A 21,063-nucleotide genomic window follows, 5' to 3' on the forward strand; every position below is an offset into this window, starting at 1 on the left:
CGTACGTTTAAGTATTTTGGGAATTAAAATGAAACTAAATAATAATAATAATAATAATCACCCAAAAAAAATCACCTTCTTGGGCTTGCCCAATCTTTTTCCTTTGTCAATTTGTAGTATATATCAAGTGTTGCTAAGTCTTGTACTTATTTTGATGGATTCTATTCTACTAGGGAATATAAATTTTGTGATAGCTAAGATTTTTCTAAAATAAAATGTTAAATATCTATTTCAAAGTGCATAGAATATTTGCTATATTGATGGTGGTGGCTGTGATCACAGTAGTCTTTATCACCACATTAATCTCAGCATTTGCTTTGCACGGTCGTCATCATCGAAATTTTTTTGTTGCGAGCATCGAAGTCATGGTTGCAATAGGGATGTATGGTTCTCATAGGGTAGTTGGTTCTCTCTCATTAGTTGTTGATTCATTTCACCTGGTACGCTACTCAATATCACATCGATGAGTGAATTAGTGCTCTTTTATTCCTGATGATCTAGATTTCATTTCACTTGTTACCCTTTTCTTTTGGTGTTGAGATAAATAAACCAACCAATATGGGCGGATAACAAGTGAATTTAGAAACTTAGTTAATGTTAGATAGTTACTCTCTCCTCCTCTCTGCAATGTGTAGAAAATCCATAACTTCAATCTACAGTTGCAGAAACAAGTAATACAGAAAAAAAAAAAAAGCGAGTAGTTTATGCCATTTTACTTATCCTCAATACTTCACTTTGGGGGCTATATGGACCATTAGGCCATGATCCTTTCATTGGGGCAAGGTACCATTTGTATAAAGTTAAGCAAAGGTTGATGAATGTATATATATAACCTTTTTATCCTATACCGACTGGTAAAAGCAAATACATAAATGTTAAGCACGGGTGTCAACAGTGACTACTACAATACTCCATGATATATTTATAAGTTTTACAATTTTTACGGGTTAACTCGTTGGCAAAGATCAATACCTCACCTCACAATATGAGACAGAGTTCAAATCTTCTTAATCACGGACAAATTGATCTCAGTAAAACTTCCAGCTATCAACATTCAAAGACCGAGATTTCTGCTGCTCACCTCCATGCTAACCAATTATACACTGCTCGAAAAATGGGGCACACAAACTACAGTGGAATTGAATGATAACCGGAAGTTGGAATGCACAACTTTTGATTTTATTAGCATTTTGTGGTGGTAAGAACTGATAAGAGGCACCATGAACACGTAACGAATAGCCTATTCCTTCTCAAGGGCGATTACGCATGACGATCAGGTCAAGATCACATTCTCTAATTCTCTCCTCTCTGGGAAGAAGAAATAGGCTTGCTTCTAACACCAGATATACACCCGCTATTGACTACATACCCAAATGATAAATCAGAAATTAGCCACCCATTTAAGTTTATCAGGATATGTCCACATGAAAACTCCAATCTAGAAAGCAATTTCACAGGGTGCATGAAAAGTCCTCCCACGGCATATTGCTTCCAGGTTTTCTCCAGCATACGAGCAAAGGGGTGAGATCTCCACACCTGAGCTCATCAAGTCCACAGGAACTAGAAATGGTCAGCAAAAAAAGAGGCAGGAGAAAGCAGATAAACAAGATGGGTTGCTATCAACACTCGGTTACTAAACAGCCAAATATCAGCAAAGAAAGTCAAATTCCTTTCATGAATGGAAGGATAAGAAGAATGTTTCACTCCATTCCTCCAGCCTTCCGTCATACAGAGAGAGCTGACAACATAAACACACTTCATCTTCAAAGAAAACTCTAATGTGAAATATGTATAGGGTGACACCTAAAACAAGGGGTGGAACGTACCAGTTGCATATAATGGCACTGAATGTGTTAAGAAGCCGCCTGCAGCAACCACCCAACGCGTGTGAAGGCGGAGAACCAAGAGGCGAGCACTATCAGGTGTGTCAAAATTTGATCCATTGGCATTTTTCACTGGAGCAAACTCCTCTTCTCGTAGAACCTGGTCATTTCCATCTCAATTAGATAACATGCTACCGCATTACTGCTTCCAAGTCAGGAAACACAAAAGGAGTAACAGGCGGTGTTTTGAGTAGGTTCATGTTTTTGGCATGCAAGAAAGTCCCCAGACTCTGGCTTCACCCCACCCACCTTGTGAACAGCATGAAGCAGGTTACCATTGACTAAGCTGAACCCACCTCAAACTAACCTATCACCATATTTAAATTTCAGAGACAGAAAGTGACTCACTTCAAAGAGAGCTGTTGAAGGAGAATAAGCAAATGCATCAAATATAAACTGTTCCAACTTCAAACCCATTGTAGACCCGTGTATTGAATGGATTTTCTTCTCAGCAATGTGGTAACTGCACTCAAAGTGCACGATTTTATCATTAAGATCACTTATATAAGATAAATCACTTACAGTTATACGAGCTCATAAGGAAGTCAACGGAAGAAAGATATGGGTTTGATAAAATTTAACTTAAACAGCATACTAAAGAATGTTTCCCTGACTTGTCAAATTTCAAAGATCCATCCATGAATCCAAGAGTGCCCATACTGCTCTATGGTTAAAAAACAGAAAGATGAAGTGTGGAACAATTGAAAATAATGTGGAACAATCTGCATTTTGTACCCATAGAATGCAACTAAATAGAATATTAAAACTTCAGCCACCTGCCACCTCTTTTTCTTTATTGCTAGAGAACACCTCATGAGGTGTTTCTCGTTTTCAATTTAGCGAGACGAGACAATGTGCTTAGGACAAAGGTCTCAAGTATTGACTCTTGAGTCGTAACATTGATGATAGGTCTATCATTTGAACATTGTAATTTGAATTATGGACATGTGTAATGTAGATTAGTTTGAATTTTGAACTTTGGACATTAATGTATGAGCATACGATATGCACAAATGGCCATTTTAAGGTTTTACTTCAACGTAGTGGATTCCCACTTGGGGTCTGAAGTAGAATTCGCATTTACATTAATTATTTCATAAATCTGAGATCATCCGTGTTCAGAAAGACTGAAATAGGCTGGACAGCAAGTTTCAGCCTCAAATGACCCCTAATACCCCTTGCATTGGAACCTCAAGTTGTGGAAAAAAATTTCCACCAACTCGACGGGATCTTCCTGATATCTCAAGCAAAGTCTCTCTCTTTGAGTCAGCGAGATGGGCCTTGAGATCAAGAACTTGAACCATAGGGGGAGGAAGGGGGTGGAGAGGTTGGTTGTATGTAATATGGCTGCTGTTTAGGTCCTCAGAGTGTTTAAGTGGTGATTTTTAAAGAAAAGATGGAACCCATGGTCTAAGATGCGACTCCAACAAATTACAAATATCTTCTACCACCAAAACATTTAGCAGCCCCCCTGTATCCTCAGAAGGGGTATTCACCATTGAAAATCTGTGTAACAGAAAAATGATAGAACAAATCACGTTTTCTAATTCATATCAAGTAATTATCAAAAGATACTTATATCGGTAACTATATGTAACTTGGTTTTTCAAAGAAAGTGCTCATAAACTACCACGAAGGATAGAGATCCCCCTTTTTTCCTTCCCAACCCTATATTCACCACGAACACCCTCATATCCTCTACATTACCCCCAATATATCTGTTCAAGTCACTTCCAGTAGGAAGCAATTCAACTTGGCCAGAACCCTGCATTAAATTATCCATCCCAAATCTAATCTTACTACTTTCATATATCCTATCTGGGGTCCATGGCGCCCCCCCCCCGGCACGCCCCATGTAGGAAGTAATTTAACTTGGCCAGAAACCTTCATTAAATCATCCATACCAAATTGAATCTTACTACTTCCATATATCCTATCTGGGGTCCATAAGCACAAATGATATTGATAACTTCATCTTTGGGGGTGGGATTCTCCACTGGAGGCAGCCTATCCCCCCCCCCCGCACGCCCCATGTAGGAAGTAATTTAACTTGGCCAGAAACCTTCATTAAATCATCCATACCAAATTGAATCTTACTACTTCCATATATCCTATCTGGGGTCCATAAGCACAAATGATATTGATAACTTCATCTTTGGGGGTGGGATTCTCCACTGGAGGCAGCCTATCCCCCCCCCCCCCCCCAAAAAAAAAAAATACTACTCACCAATGGGCTTACATTAGTGGAAATAAGCCTTCAGTTTGCACTGAACACATTTAGGTCTTTGATCCCGCAGGTAAACTTGGTAGTTGGCCAGTTTGATGAGCCTACATATGCGTAAAAATTAGAAACATGAAATTTATATCATTAGTTCATTTTAGCTTCTAGTTGGTTTATATTACCTTAGTGTATTTGAGTCTCCTAAGTAACTTTTTAGGGGGCCACAGTCTTCTACACAAATTCGATAATTAAAATTGAAGAAATCAGAGCATTAGCTTAATGCTTGCTCTGTGAGAAAGCATGCTGAAAAGAACATTACCTAGCCAAGCGCAAAGCATGCCAACCATGCCCAAACACAAAAATCACCTTGGTCACTGAGAAATTACAATATTACTTGTGTGCTTTTTGTGCTTAGGCATGATCACCAAACCTTGTGCATGACCAGGTAGTATTCTATTTCTATTAGCCTCTTAATAATGCCAAATTTCCATGTAACCCATTTATTACTGTTAGAAGAAGGCTCCAGATAATTTATATACCCATGTACAACCTAGGTTGAATTTTAGAGAAATAGCAAAAGGAACAATTATTTTAATCATCTAATGGGAAAAATGTATGCCAAAAGTTCAAGAATTCATGAAAAAAATGGAGTTCATCAAAAGCAGCAATAACCAACTAGCCATGCGCTTCATACCTATACGTGCATGGATGCACACATTTGCACACATGCAAGGATAAAGGAAAGAAGTACAAAAGGAAACAGAAACATCACTTACATGCTATCTTTTTCAAGACCATTTGCCACCTGATTCAGGAAATCCAACGTGAACATGTGAAGGCAGACCTGAACAGCGCAAATCAGAGAGCAGGATAAAAATTATGAATGTCAAGGAGAACCAGAAGTATAACCAGCTTTCAAAATACTCAAGAGTGTAATAGATGGAAATAATGATATTGTAGGCCTATGACTTTTGAGTCCAAAATTAAAACAGGTCAAAGTAGAATTGGAAAACGTTTTTTTAGAAATAATACAACTGAAAAATGCTGCGAAGCATACTCATATGTGAAGAGATATCTACTTTAAAATCCCAAAACCATGTAGCATTTAGATGAGCAGCGAAGTGAGATGGCCTTTTGGTGAGTGGGTGGGGGGGGGAATAAATCCCTTTGCAGTGGATTACAACAAAGTCTAGGGGAAATTTGTGGAGAGAATGAATTGGTGACCTACACATTACAAAGGGCATTCCACTAGAGAAATTGCCAAGAAGTGATTCAGGGTTTGTAGAGGATGGAGGAGTGTAGAGAGAATGTTGCACCAAAAGAGTTTGGAGACACAAAAAAGTAAGATAATAAAGTTTTTTTTTTTTTTTTGTGTGTGTGTGTGTGTTGGGGAGGGGGGTTTGGTGGGGGAAAGGGGAAAAGACAAGCACATAACTACATCTGGAAACAACCAAAGGAATTTGCAGTGAGTATACATTACTCCAACAAAAGCGAAGACGTCCAGTCTGCTGGTTGATGTCAGAAGCAAGTGAAGAGTCCAGTTCACTATATTCCACAACTGAGAGTGGGCCACCTTTACCCCGTTGAACAAACACACCAACCTTTTCTTGTGGGTATGCCTGTGACCAAGTCATACAAAACAAATATTTACTAACATTATCAGTCCAAGAGGGGAAAACAATAAAATATTGATAAAGCTTGACCCAACAAAAATAACAATAATAATAATGATGATAATAATAAAGCAAGACTGTAAGGACTCAAATCAAATTCAAAGCCCAAAACAACTCTTAACTAAGTTTTGACAGTGCCAGCTTGAGGAAGCAATTTCGATTTGCAACCTTCATTAGAACTTAGAAGGATTGATGAGTTTTCTTGAGAAAAAAGGGGCAATTCAACAGAAAATGATATTCGATAATTGGAACCCAACAGAATCAGTAAAATAAAAGAAAGTCATGATATGGGTTCAACAGATTTTTTTAATCAAAATCATGTCCACCGATCTATATTATTGAGTTGACAGAGGCCGTTCCTATTTTAATACTAAGGAAATGAAATTTTTTTTTTAATGACACATCTAGATAAGACTTGAGTCACAGCAAACCCACAGTTCTTAGCCTACATGCAGTGATCTAGACAACTGACATAATCCTTATCATTAAAAATTTGTAATCAGATCAGTAGACTAAATAACTCCAAAATTTTAGCATTGGCTTTAAACTAAGTAAAACAAAGACAGAATATCTAGCGTGTAACTTCGGTCATGATCAAATAGATAATGAGGTGGTGAGACTTGATGAGGAGACTGAGATTCCCATTAAAGGCACCCCCCCCCCAAGTCATAAATATAAAAGGTGATACATAGGATGATGTTTCCCAAAGAACTAAAATAGAGCAGATGAAGTGGAGAGGTACATCTAAAATTTTGTGGATCAACGTATTCCTTTAAAGCTCAAAGGAAAATTCATTAGGATGACCATCATATAATCAGCCATAAAGTATGGTGCAGAGTCTTGGGCTATTAAGAAGGCATCAAATGGATAAATTCAATGTAGCAGAAATGAGGATGTTAAGATGGATGAGTGGCAAAACTAGGAAGGATAAGGTAAGGAATGATCAAATTAGAGCTAAATCAAGAGTAGCTCCCATAAATGATAAGCTATGAGAAAATCGATTGAGGTGGCCCGACCAAGTCCAACGAAGGCCTTTAAATGCCCCTGGTATAGAGAAACAATTTAATCCAAATCGAATAAATTAGAAGAACTAAGGGGGCAGGGCCTAAGATAAACTTTTAAAAGAGTGCATAGCTTGGGTCTTGTATCTAGTATGGCCTCGAATAGAGCTGATTGGAAAGTAAGGATCCATGTAGCAGACTCCATTTAGTTGGGAAAAGGCAAGGATCCTCACTAAAAAGGAAGAATTGAAAATTTGAAAGCACTTACCAAAATGTGTTGTAAAGGAAAGAAAAAAATATATATGCTAAGTAGCATAAAGGTCCAAAGAAAGACATGTCCAGATGCTAAAAGCCAAAAGTTGTATACAGAATAATCAAAAGCAGGCAACCCCTCCTCCATTTCCCCACCCCAACCCTTTTCCTTTTTTCTGAGGTAAAGATTAATAACAAGACGCGCCTCGGGGGGGGGGGGAGGGGAGAGGATGAAGTCTGCACAAGTGTTCAGGACAAACAAAAGCAGTAAAATTCAAGGTCAAAAAGTATACTCCACAACAAACAATTAAGGATGCTCTACCACCAAAAAGGAGAAAGAAAAAAAAAAGAAGCATGGAAAATTTCAGGCTGGCAGCTGAATATCAATTAGATGTCAATGACTAGAAAACAGCCCTAGTAATTAGTGACTACCTTACGCACAACTTTTGCTGCTGCAGCTACACCTCTTTCAATGAAGTATCCCAAGAAAGTTGGATCAGCAACTCGGACCTGCATATAGATGTCAAGAAAATTCAAGATCATATTTCTTTTGATTCCTGCACCAACAGACAAAAAATGAGTCTCACCAATGCATTATCGACTCCATAGCAATCTATGTATCTCACACCTCGCATGGCCATATCTTCCAACAGTTTTGAAGACTTCAGAGCTGATTTACAAATCCATGGCCCAATGGAAGAAATCAGCACTTCTTTCCAGTAAGTAAAAGATAAGCATAAAGTAAGCTAACTATAATGTGTTTCACATCTGCAAAAATTAAAATGCCATACCAGAATAAACACCTCCATTCCCATCTGGAGCTTTTGCAACCTGGCTTTTCAAAAAAGAAAAAAGATTTGGATTTATCATGTATGACAGAATAGAAAAGAAACTAGCTCAAAGAAAAAAGCAGAACTCAAAACAAGAAGCATCTCAAGATACGAACATTAATAAGACATTGAGAAATAAAAAGAACAACTCTAACAAGGAAGCAGTAGAAATCAGATTGTTTGAATCTTAATAACAGATAAAGGATATAAGAAAGCCCATATTAAAATATTATTTGTTGTAAAGAGCTTAAGTGTCCACAATAGAGTTAGGGGTTGGTTAATTAGACCTATTTATTCTAAAAGCAGAATGTTTGAATAAAGAAATTAGTTTTTTGTCAAATGGAGCTATGAGCGACAGCAGCCAGTGGGACTCCAAGGAGGACTGGAGATAATCCGGCCAAGATCAGATGGGAAATCTGAAAAATATTCGTTTCACTTACTCTTCTACTTCTTCTTCCCCAAGGTTGCAAGTAGAGCTCTTGGGTAATTTTCGGCAGCAACCCTTGAGGTTTCCCATAAAATTAAGGCCACCCCCTGAGGTTTCCAATTTTTTAGTCAACCCCCTGTTACTAACAGAGTTATTCTTCAGTTAGCTTTTATTAATAGATTTCCAATACTACCCTACACTGAACCATGTAATGACTAAAATAACCTCCACCCACATCAGCCCCCACACCCCTCAACCCTCCCAACCATCCACCCTACCGGAAATCGCCCACCACCGGCCCCACCTTACCAGAAATCACCCACCACAACAAAAAAGAAAAAAATAATAAAAGAAAATGAAAGAAAAGAAAACCACTGCCCATGTGCCGGCCTTTGGAGGGCTGCCAAGGTACCGTATCTAAACCTGAAGCAAAAACCTCTGGATCTGCCAGTCTCACAGTCACTGATGTTCGTTTCCGATGATCAAATTTGACAGCACATTTGTGGTGGAAAAGGACATGGGATGACCACACAAAATTGGAGTCAGCAGCTATGATTCCCCTACATGCGTCTCTCTGATTCACAAATTCGCCATTAATGTCTAATATTTCTCAGTCGAAAGGATCAATTATTAGATTGCAGAGAGAGATTGTAACAACTAAATATACAATAGCAGTAGATACATCCAAAAGAACCCTTACCAATGCTCTACTTCAAACACAATGAAATTCATAGTCAATAGATCCAGAGGAATAAAAAAACCCACCCAAGTGTCTTCAGGATTTCCCTTTTATCTACTACTCTCTTGTTGGCTGTTGCCCCCGTCCCTTCTCCTCCTTCCAAACAAATGAATTGCAAGTAAAATGGGATTTTTATATGTTGGAAAAGATCACGGCTCATTTTCAACCTTAACATCATCTAATCGTTTATAAAAGAGCGGTTAAATGCTTTTACCTTGGCCAGAGACTGGATACTTCGAACATCACCCAAAAGAGAAAATGGAACAAAAATGAGAAGAGCAACACACCAGTGTATAAGACTAGACTGCAAAAATAATTCATGAACAACTTTTCTTCTTCTCTTCCTCTAAAATTCAGACGAACATGTCATCTGCCCTTAAATTACAATATCCACTTCTTACGGCTGCTCTGCGTTTCATTTTTCAACATTGGTGGCCGGGGTCTCACTCAATGGGTCGCTTTAGATTTGAGATACACACACTAGAAGGATTCGTAAGATCTCTCCAAGTAAATGGCAGATTGGGGGCCGGTACTGATAGCGATGGTGCTGTTCGTGCTGTTTCTCCGACGGTTTAACGGTGTGGGCCGGAAATTGGTGGTAATCTGTGGATGCAAGGGGCTTAGGGATGAAGATCGGGTTTTTCCATTTAGGGGTTTTTTTTTGTGTTTTTAAAAAATTTAACTGGCTAACATCAGCATTTAGCTGTGATTCCTAATGACAGGGGGTCTGACTGATAAATTGGATACCTCAGGGGGTGCCCCTAAGCCCTAATTTTATGGGAAACCTCAGTGGGTGGGCGCTGAAAATTACCCTTCTTTCTTTAAGTTTCTATGGGACTCATCAACCACATACACTTGTCTCACAGTGGTGATTATATTATTCCAAACTTCTTTAACCGTAGTTCCAGCAAAACCAAACTACTTTGGGATATCAAATTATATTTATGAAAGCTATGTCCCAAGGTCTACAGTCACCTTGTAGCCTTGCGCGCCCAGGGCCCCAGGCCCCTAGCAATGTCTTGGTCACCTAGACACCACATCAACCACCATGAAACATCTTCTGAAAGAATTGTTACTAAAAAATTGAAGCATCAACTGAAGTGCACATTTTACATAAGTCAAATTTTCTTTCATAACTTTCCATAATATACCCACTTAACCATACATCCTTAAAGAATCTTTATCTACTCTTTGATCAGTCATGGAAGCATTTTAACTCTTGTCTTTGCACAGTTCCTATCCTCTCTCCTAAAATTGACCAAATCATGTTCACAGTGACTTTAAAAAGATCCATTAAAGTAATTTGGACTGAATTACCATTTAATCAACATGACTAAATATCTCAAAGAAAACATACATATTTAACAACGAAACTACTCCAAACTGAAAGTAGACATTCCTGGATATAAAATATAAACAAAAGCACTCTGCAGACTATAGATATTAAAGATAAAAGGAGAGCCTACTCTGCATGGAGTCTCCATCAAGAATCTACCATCCTTGGAGATACAAGGGATCGTACCCTGCTGGAAAAACGTGACCTGCATTACAGAGAAAGTTTTCATGAAAATAAGAGCAAATAACTAAGCCAGTTACTGTAGGTAACAAGAACAAAAAAGAAACCCATAGATTTCTCAGAAATCTCACCTGATCAGGTTCAAGGCCAAAATACTTGTGACTTTCAAAAAACTTGCGTGTGGCTTCATTAGTGAATGGGCTAGTCATGATGTACCAATGTATTGGCACAAAACCAGCTGAACCTACAAAAGCAAACTTATCAGTTCAGCATGTCAGCTGAAGTTGGAGCACAGGAAATCTAATAAAAAATTACCCTCATTTGCAGACTGTGCTAGCCTTTGAACACATAAAATTCTCTCTGCCTGAAGTTGAAATAGGGACTTTCCAGATGGAAGACCAATATCTGAGGCAAAAAAATAAGCAAATCAATTAGATATGAATGCATTCTCATTTAAGCCAAAATGGCAATGGTAAGGCTGCATACATCATGACCCTCTCCAGCACCTGTAGTAATAGGAGCCTCATGCACAATGGTATATACCCTTTTTATATAATCCAAAATTGAAGATCAAAACATTATGCTTCTGAGCTTCTCCATAGTGAAACCTTATAAATCCAAAAACCAGGGGATTTTCCATTGAGTAGTTCATAACATAGGAAAAACACATAAAAAAATTTAAGCTTTTCATCACTTAATGAAAAACTAAACATTCTTGACGTCGGAGATGCCAGTTTACATAAATATTTAATAATAATGTCACACTCACAATATAGCTTAAGAAGCAGAAATTATCACTCACTTTTGACTTCTTATGGAGTGCTGACCTATGACCATTCGATAAGGCAGTAAATAACATCACAAGGCTTAAACATATTGAATTAGAAGGTTTTAGGGATATTTTACAGCCTTAGTCTGCTAAAGGGGAAGGATTGGACTCCTTCCAACCATGGTAGGAGATCTTGCTATCTCGCTACCATGAAATAAGATCTCGACCATCTCGGTCGAAATATTCCATTTTTTGGGTGTCAACTCAGTAGCCCATCTCGGTGGGTTTTAGGGTCCCAGTTGGGTTAAAACTTGGTATTTAGCCTATGTAAGGCCTTTTGAACACACTAGTGGCCTTGGATTTGTGAGAAAACAGCCTTAAGTATGATTTCTAAGTCTACCATAGTGTGAAACCGGAATGTTGTAGGATTAGAGATTGCAAGGTTATATAACATGCAATATAAAACCATTAAAGCATATAAATAAAAAGGCAAGTGTATCAAATACATCAAATAACTTAAATATCATCAAGATTCCATCCATATGAGTATTACAATCTTGACTTTCGAGAATAGAATGATAAAATTATATAACCATTAAGTCATTAACACATAAGCTCATAAGACAAGTAGAGAATGATGAGCTTCCTTTGATGTTGTAGATGTGCTAAAAGTAATTGCAAGTAAAAATTTGGCTGAAATCCGCAAAAAATGGGGTAAAAATTAAGAGTTCCAATGAGATATGGCAAGATCTCGAGCGGGGTATCCCATTTCGCAGATCTCAATCTCGTCTTGGTTTATGAAAAAACCGAGATATATCGGAAAATCTTCTCCCACCATGCTTCCAACTCCTTGCCATCTCAACACTCTCTCCAACGTCACACAGGCAGGGATAAAGTGACAGGCCAACCCCCACCAGAAAGGCCTGCCCACATGCCTGCCTATATGAGGCTGGAGGGAGTTAGAGAGGAGCTGTATCTAGATGTAGTAGGGTGGATTATTATATGGAGGTACAGTGCCAACTATCTCACTAATCTATTGGAGAATGCATTCAGCACCTTGACAAATATCTCATTAAACTGGATGCTTAGGTCAATTCAGGAATTCAAACACCCTTGATGTGCATCAGCAACCACCTATCCTGCAATCTAGTAACAGGAGATGATTCCCGCTATTTTAGACAAGGTCGTTGATTATCTTGTACTATCCCTTGCACTATTTCTGTAGCCAATAAATAAAAAGTCATTCATACAAAATTAGAGTTTCTTTCATGGCGCCCACTTAAGGGGCCTTTAATTCTTGACTACCCACTTAAGTGGGCAAAATTCCATGGCGCTCACTTTGCACTTTTTGTAAAATTGCAAATTATGAAAAGTTTGACCGTTACTTTTATCGGTCAACTAACTAAAATACCCCTCACCGTCCAAAATCATTAAAATGTCCTCTCACTCACTTAAGTGACCCAACCCATCTTCTTCCTATACCCCACCGCCGCTGGTGACCACCACCCCTTCCCCCGCCCGCAACCACCACCCCGTCCCCCGCCCGCGACCATACCTACTTCAGCTAGGGTTTTCGAAGTAAGGAAAATATCAAAGAGGACTCCACTATAATCGGGGAGGAAACAAAGGAAATTCCATAGATTGGTTTCTTCTCATCATCTGGTTGAGTAATGTTCATGAAGAACTTATAGATTCTAATCAGCTTCAATGTTGATCGAAGAGTTGTGATCTCATGTCGCCGTTCGTCGCCGTTCGTCCATTCAACTCCTTGCAAATTTCCTTCTTTTGAGTTGTGTTATTATTTATGTTGTTAGGGGTTTGGATACGGTAATACAATTAGGGTTTCAATGTGGTTATTGGTTTGGCTATGGGCTGTAGTTCGAGTAAAGGTGAAGGCCATAAGGCTAACTCTTTGTTGCCATTTCCAATTTTTGAGTTAACAGAGCCATAGAGGAGAGAAGAAGATAAGTAAGAAGAGAGAGAAAGAGAGAGAGAGAGAGAGAGAGAAGCAAAGAGAGAGTTGGTATTGTAACCCGCCGTGGTTGTCGTCTACGACGTTAATCCCATTCCGACCGTGAGGCTATAGAAGTGAAGAGATGAAATAGAGAGAGAAATCGTTCCTGAGCAATTGAAGCTAGAGAGCATATGTTCGAGAAGTTAGGGTTTTACAATTCGAAAAGTTGTAGAGAAGAAATAGAGCGTCTGGAAGATGATCTGATGCTAATTTCTGATTTTTTAGGCAATTTCTACTTGAGTGGAGAGAAGATTTACATTTATTCTCGATAATGGGTTTTGAGGCGCTAGTGAGTATCTCCAGCAAGGGAGGTGGGGCGATGGTCGCCGGCAACGGAAGGGGTGGCGGTCGCCAACAGGGGCAAGGTATAAGAGAAGATGGGTAGGTGAATCCCTTCACCCACCTAAGGGGTTGGGTCACTTAAGTGAGTGAGAGGGCATTTTAGTAATTTTGTATGGTGATGGGTATTTTAGTCAATTGACGAATAAAAATAACGGTCAAACCTTAACTAATAGTGGGTAACTTACAATTTACAAAAAGTGCAAAGTGGGCACCATGGAACTTCGCCCACTTAAGCAGGCAATCAAGAACTAAAGGCCCACTTAAGTGAGCGCCAGGAAAAAGTAATATAATTTATATGAATGACACTTTTTATTTACTAGCTACGAAACCTCCAAGGAAGTTGCACAAACTTGGAGAAGCAAACCATGGCAATCATCAGATCACTAGAGAGGCAAGAAAAAGGAAGGGTTCCAATACCAAGTCAACAACAACCTTCAGTTGAATTATTGAAACGAGAGGCACAAGTAAGAAAAAGAGCAACTAGTATTAAATAAATTCCGTAATTACTTACTAAAACATCCCTTGGGATCCGAACTTCCAAGTCGCGTCCCCTGTCCATTAAAATTTTATTGTAATGAATACTTGCACAATATATACATTTTTACAGTTTAATGCCATGAAAAAGATCAGTTGGAAACTAAACACCATCCATGAGCAAATTAACAAAAACATAACAAGAGGAGATGAAGAAAAAGCCAGATCAATAAAATACACTTTGAAAGCAAGAAATATTTATGGCAATTTAAACAAGTCACCACTAGCTTATTGGTATATTTCCCAAAATAAACAAGAATCGTCATCACCAATAACATTAGAATGAATGTGTGTAACAAACCATTTCTATGCTTTGAAATTAAAAAAAAAAAAAAAAGAATACGAACTCTGGTGCCGAAGACTTCGACATAAGCAAAGTCCGAGGGAATTTTATACTTAAATAAATAAAAAGACAGCAGCAATTACATAAGAAGTGAGAAGTTTTTTTGAGGCTCAGAAACAGTGGGCTCATATCAAGTGTATTTGGTTTTGTGACTTTCAATGTGAGGGAATTCCAATCCTATCAGACATTTCCAGAGGAGAATTGAAGAAGAAACAGTAACTTTAAAGATGCCAAGCAAGCTGCAACTTCCTTTTTATCTTATTGCAACATTGCGGCACCTTCCTCTTGCTTTTCTTCTTCATCCACTTCCTCTTTCAAAATCCAAAAGGACTTCAAACCCTCACTCAAGCCTCTCTCTTTCTAATCACCGCCCAAATTTTACAAACAATGACTATCACTACCATTTTCAAGGCACAGAAACAGTGGGCTCATATCAAGTGTATTTGGTTTTGGGACTCTCATGGTGAGGGGATTCCAATCCTATCAGACATTTCCAGGGGAGAGTTGAAGAAGAAACAGTAATTTAAAGATGCCAAGCATCCGCTACAACTTTCTTTTGTCATATTGCAACGTTGCGGCAACCTCATCTTGCTTTTCTTCTTTGTCTACTTCCCCTTTCAAAATCTGAAAGGATTTCAAACCCTGACTCAAGTGTCTCTTTCTAATCACTGCCCAAATTTAACAAACAACAACCACCACCACCACCTCCCTACCATCATGATGCCCCAAACATTATGTTCAACAGTGGACCACTCAGAAGATAAAACATGACTGCAACCCAACTACTTCATCATATATGTATAAAAAGGAGTAGCAGGAAAACCCTCAGGCAATGGGAAGCAGAAGCTTCACATAACTTAAGGATTAGTGATGAAATGTTTAATCCTGTAGAATTTTTATTCAACTTTGAGACTGTGATGAATCTCTATGATCTATTCATGTAATTATAGGGAATTTCAAGGTCTAAGAGAAAATGTGAGAAACTGTCATCTTTCAGATGTCTGTCTCAATTAACACCATGGCAGCAGCAAAACTACACCTTGACCAGGTTTTGGAAACTAAATACATCAAGAAGTACTGCTACCACAAACATAACAAAAATGAAACAATACCTCAGGTTGAACACTTGATAACACCATGAACCAACCAACCACTCACGCTGCCGGTTTTGGAAACTAAATACATCAAGAAGTACTGCTACCACAAACATAACAAAAATGAAACAATACCTCAGGTTGAACACTTAATAACACCATGAACCAACCAAACCAACTACACGCATGAAAAGGAAAATAGTACCTATTTGCTCTCTAATAAAGTCGCCATAGGTGCAGCATGTTCCTTATGTCACTATGCTTATTAAAACGTTGAATATTGGAAACCAAGCCATCAACAAAATAAAAAAGCAGCTATAAATCAATTCTAACATATTTTTAAATACATCTTGAATCCCATCTACTTTAAATCTATGGTAAGTAGAAGCTGGACAGCAAAACGTAAAGACATGCACATCAACCAACCGAAACAAGAACACCACCTGCCCACCAGCCAAAAGCAACACAGCCAACCTCCCCTCGGAGATTGCTTTCAAGCCCATCTTACACCATCTTTCTCTTTCTTCAAGTGTTCTCTCTTCGACAGTGGAAACACATTTCTCTGGCACTGGCTCAATCGATGGTGCTGGAAGCCCTGAAACCTCTCAAAATTATTTAAAATCTCAGAACTATAACCTATATCATATAAGAAAAACTCAACTTAGCAATAAAAGATAGAGAGAACCACCTTGAGATTGAAGTGAACTGCGAATAATTCGATCTGTCCTCGCAAGATCCAAGCTCTGAAATTTAAACATAAAAAGAAAAAAATCATGAATCAAACAAGATCCGACTATTTTTTTCCCTTCTTTTAGGGTTTACATTCACAGTAAACAGATCAAGGAACCATTGCTTCACCGTTTATACTCAAAACTTGTAAGTATTTCATTTGCAGTCGCAAAACGCTATTCAACTAATAAATTATGCAAACTAGATTGAAACTGAAGCAGGAAAAACGAAAAAGAGCAACAAAGAGACATGACAAGATGAGTAAAAGAGGGATCTGAAATTATGAAGAAGAAGTCGATAAAATTACCCCGATATCGCTAACGAGAAGCTGTCGTTCTTGAGGGGAGAGTTCGTCCCAGAGAGCGAAAGCGTCTTCTTGGCCGTAGTCTTTGAGCCTCTCTAACAGAGACTGTGGAGGCGACGAAGCATTGTAGTCAACAGCTACAGTTAGCTCTCCCATCTCTCTCGACCTCCCTAGAGAGCTCTGCTTCGTGTTTGCTATCGGGTCTCAGAGCTTCATAGGTATATGGTGGAGGGGAATTGGTTAGAATGACGAAAATAGCCTTGAGCGACGAATAAATGGACAACGGCACCAAACTGACACCACCATTTTCTTTTTGTTTAACGGTATTATTTCAGTATTATTCTATTCTTTGTTCGCTCACTGGGCACCAATCACCCATTCTTTGAAACGTGAATTATAATCCAAACCCACCAACGGTCTTTTACGACACCGACCGAAACCTTCGCCGGTACGAGGATCTTTTGCGTAAATCGATCATATCAATTATCACATCGGGATTCAATCCGATCCGTTTCGGTGTAAAATAATCTATTCACGGATAACTTCTCATCTTTCGATAATTATTCTTTAAGAACTGATTTTGGTGTCTAATGATGTATACTGACCACCGAACAATAAGTGGTTATATGGATGTGGTACCTTTATTAGGCATCAAATTCCCAATTACCAAATGCCTTTATTCTGAAATGAATCCAAAGACAGACCCCACACCCCCATGATCGTTCAATCAAGACAGCAAAGGTTTTTCTTTTTGGAATGTAAAAAGACAGGAAAGTTACGAGATCCTTAACTATCATCAACAACTGACTATCTACCATGGTTACCACTCATCAAGTCATCTCTGCATATAGTAATAGCTCACTTCTAGGGCTGTGATTAACAAAAAAGAGTTGGCAGATGTATTATATTGGTGGGCCTTTGCATGATTGCATCAATCATGGTTTTTAAAATTGAATCAAATTTTTATCTAAATAAAATAAACATCAGAATAATGTAAATCCGCCCGTCTTGATTCAATCAGTCCCTGAATGTAAAACATTTTAATTATATATATCTTGAAAGTCATGCCCTAAGATTATAATTACAATTCTGACCTTTTGCCATTAATAAATTTATGGCGAATCCAGACTTCTTTTCTTTTCTTTTCTTTTTTCTTTCTTTCTTCTTCTTTTTCTTCTTCTTCTTTTTTCTTTCTTCTTCTTCTTCTTCTTTTTCTTTCTTTTTTTTTTTTTTTTTTTTTTTTTTTTGGTTTGGAAACGATTTCATTTCATTCAAAAGAAACAGAGGCTAACACTGGATCACGGTTGCAAACCTTCCGAATCCATGAAGAGGATATTGGCGTCTGACCTGGCCTCCTGTGCTAGAGTATGGGCAACCCCATTTGAGACTCTAGAAATAAAATAAAAGAAACAAGTAGAACAGTCCAATGCTAATTCTTTACAATCTTGAATTAACTCCATTACCTAGAAAGGCTCAGATAATTCATAACCCAACAACATCCTTTGGAGGCCTAAACAATCTGTTTTGATATCCACCTCCAAAAAATCATTATCTAGTGCCCTTCTAATTGCTTCTCTGACTGCAATGGCCTCCCCTTCCATTTTCGATGAGGCGAGTTTAGGTTCCGACATTGCCACAACTACAATTCTCATTTGTAATCCGATGAAACCAATACCCCCAAGTCCAGTGTTGTCATCAAATGCAACATCACATAAAATTGTAAGTGTCTCATATTGTAATTCGCCAACCTCTCCTTCTATATTCCGATTCCTATCAGCCGAGCCACCATTACCTTGTATCACCCAAAATTCATAGAATGTTGACATCGCCCTTTTTGCCACATCTAATGGTGTAAACGGAGACCTTCCAAATATTCGTTAATTTCTTGCAAACCAAAGATGCCAACAAACAAAATAAAATTGACAAAAAAGTTTCTTACTTTGTTGCTTAGATGGGAAGAAACTTCGGATTCCATAAACATAATAACCTTGGCAGAGAGTGCTCTTCTTGATGTTGTAGTTTTCTTTTGTTTCTCATTAAAATAAAATAAAAAAACTGATGGACAATCAAAAATTAGGAAATTTCCTTTACATCAAGTCACTGACTACCAGACCCATATGTACTCTGGGTGACATAAAATTACATATCGTTTCATATAATTAAAGGTGGTAATTTCAAGATCCAGGGAGCTTTGTTGGAATGGGACCCCATTAAGGATTTGATAGACCTTTTTGTGAGAAAGGGTGATACAATGGAGGAATATTGTTTGTTTCAGAATTTGGATTGCAATGGAGAGGGAGATAGTATCTACTGTGCGTGCAACTCAAGCACCTTCAATGTGAAGGCAAAACTGGTACCTGAGAATAGACTGATTCAACCTCAATTCATCATGTGTTGTTGTTGTAGAAGAAATACCAACAAAATGGAAACTTTCAAAATTCTCTCAAGTGTTTAAAATGACATCTCGTGCCCTTGGTGTAATGTGGAAATACAAGAGTGTATGCTGCTACTTCTTCGAGTGAAATTCTGAGACGAGAGACCAAGTTGCACATTGTGGAGGCCCATGAGAAAACTGGGCTCAAAATATAAAGATCACGGTGGGCCGCCATAACTGGACTCTAAGGAGCACGTCAGCTCGGTCCAACCCAGTCAATGGGGATACCGCAAGGTCTTGAAGAGCACGTGTCAGAGATAAGGAGCTATGAGCCTATGATGTTAATGCTACACTATCCGTGTCAGTAGCGATTTCGATTTTATCCGAAACTGGTACGTGTAGGTTAGAGTCCCATGTCAGATACATAAAAGTAAAACCGCCGCGCTCGTTGACGGTGCCGCATGCCTCCGATGCTGAATCGCAAAAGGATGAAGAAGGGACAAATACAAAAGTACCAAACGGCCCTCATGTCGTCACGTGGTGGAATGGCAACCGTTCATTCGAGAATATGCAATGGTGCCTCATGACGCGTCTCCCTAGATCTGTGGTCCTAGGGACGCGAGTCATGGGGTTGGATTCACATTTTTTGGGAAATGATAGCTTGACCTTACCATAAATACGCTTCACAAACAAGGCATATTATGGGTTGTTGTTGGAGGGGGTTCGGCTCTAGTGCTGTGCAGTAGGTACTTTGAACGGTTTGGACCGTTTGGTCTCAGTTGAAATCTTGATAGTTCGCTCTAGGTGTTACGTATTAATTGTGCAACACCCAATCAATTTTCATACTGAAAAAAGATAAGGAGTTCAACTAAGATCATGAAGTTTTTTATGATTAGAGATGGTCTTCTTCCAATAAGTAAATCTTTGAGTGTTTTGAACATTCATTCAATAAACACAATTTGTGTTTTAGCTTGGAGGAGGAAACGCAAGATAATTTGTTCTTTAACTGCAGCTTCTCTAGACAAGTTTGGAGCACAGTCATGAGGCTGAATGGTTTTACATTTTCTCCAAAACAATCTTGGAAGGATGAGCTTAAATGGTTGGTCGAGTACTTCCATGGCAACAAACTAAAAAACCAAGTTCAAAAATTCAATCTTTGTTGTGCTTTGTATCGCATTTGGGGTGAGAGGAACATGTGAATATTTAAGAATTCTTTCAGCGCTCCTAATGCAATTTCCCACAAGATCATTATGGATACTCGGCACAAGTTTGCAGATTTATCTGTTTCAGTCCCTGACAACCCTCCAAATCAGTCCTTCTTAGAGAAGTGGAGAATTAGTGTTAACTATTGTCTGCCCATTCTAAAGTCAATTAAGTAGCAACCACCGGATGTTGGTTGGTTATATGTTGATTGCGATGGCTCCCTCAGACGAGCTCTAGGTGGCTATGGCTCTTTGGGTCGGAATTACAAAGGTGAGGTCCTCTTTGCAGTGGCAGGTGCATCCGAAGGATCAAATCAAATTCTTATGATGGAACTCATGGCTATTTCTAAAGGCCTCGAGATGACTAGGCATCGTGGGATTAGAAGAGTTCGCCTCTTCTCCGACTCTAAAGAAGCGGTCCAAATGGTCTTAGGTGCCCACAGATGTCCTTGGTATTCTAGGGACCTTGTGGCAGAGATAAATTCCAAAAAAAAAGAGCTTTACAGATTGTATTTTCTCACATCGCTATCGGGAGAGTAACCATGCAGCTGACTTCTTGGTTGGTTTACTAAACTGTATTGATGAAATACACTTTGACACTGGAGGCCTTCCTGCTCCCTTGAAGGACATTGTCCGTAGTGATGCAAATGGCCGGTCATACTTTAGAATGTAAAATTTTGTAATTTGTATTTATCTCTATCCATATAAGTTCCCATTTTCCAAAAAAAAAAAAAACATGCAAATACCTTGGAATTGCCTACATGTGGTGCTTTTTTTTTTTGGTCAACACCTACATGTGATGCTTGTTCATCAAAG

General features: G+C 38.6%; 1 protein-coding gene across 2 annotated transcripts; it reads right to left on the reverse strand.

Moving 5' to 3' along the window:
• Positions 1–697: 697 nt before the first annotated feature.
• Positions 698–16,892, reverse strand: GLCNAC1PUT2 (N-acetylglucosamine-1-phosphate uridylyltransferase 2). 2 transcript variants are annotated; one of them, XM_089146618.1, is made up of 15 exons: positions 16,675–16,892; positions 16,327–16,381; positions 16,082–16,233; positions 14,179–14,218; positions 10,858–10,947; positions 10,674–10,780; positions 10,493–10,567; positions 7,822–7,861; positions 7,618–7,700; positions 7,463–7,540; positions 5,580–5,723; positions 4,881–4,948; positions 2,232–2,346; positions 1,827–1,983; positions 698–1,536 (listed from the first exon to the last, which is right to left on the reverse strand). In XM_089146618.1, the coding sequence occupies exons 1-15, from the start codon at positions 16,825–16,827 to the stop codon at positions 1,439–1,441; spliced, it is 1,455 nt and encodes a 484-aa protein (XP_089002744.1). In that variant the 5' UTR covers positions 16,828–16,892; the 3' UTR covers positions 698–1,438. The 2 variants fall into 2 exon arrangements, with proteins under 2 accessions (XP_089002744.1, XP_089002743.1); XM_089146617.1 differs by having other exon boundaries at positions 701–1,536; positions 10,674–10,786; positions 16,675–16,891.
• Positions 16,893–21,063: the final 4,171 nt, after the last annotated feature.

This window comes from Hakea prostrata, chromosome 2 (assembly GCF_041222555.1).
Source record: "Hakea prostrata isolate BN-2017 chromosome 2, UWA_Hpros_2, whole genome shotgun sequence".
Lineage (NCBI taxonomy): Eukaryota > Viridiplantae > Streptophyta > Magnoliopsida > Proteales > Proteaceae > Hakea > Hakea prostrata.

Bases quoted from the DNA above. Each gene is read 5' to 3' on its own strand.
- GLCNAC1PUT2 (XM_089146617.1), bottom strand. From the start codon at position 16,827: ATGGGAGAGCTAACTGTAGCTGTTGACTACAATGCTTCGTCGCCTCCA. The intron at 10,787-10,857 runs GTAATTTTTTAT...TTGCTTTTGTAG, and splicing joins AGCACAGTCTGCAAATGAGG to GTTCAGCTGGTTTTGTGCCA. The intron at 10,568-10,673 runs GTGAGATTTCTG...TCTGTAATGCAG, and splicing joins TTGGCCTTGAACCTGATCAG to GTCACGTTTTTCCAGCAGGG.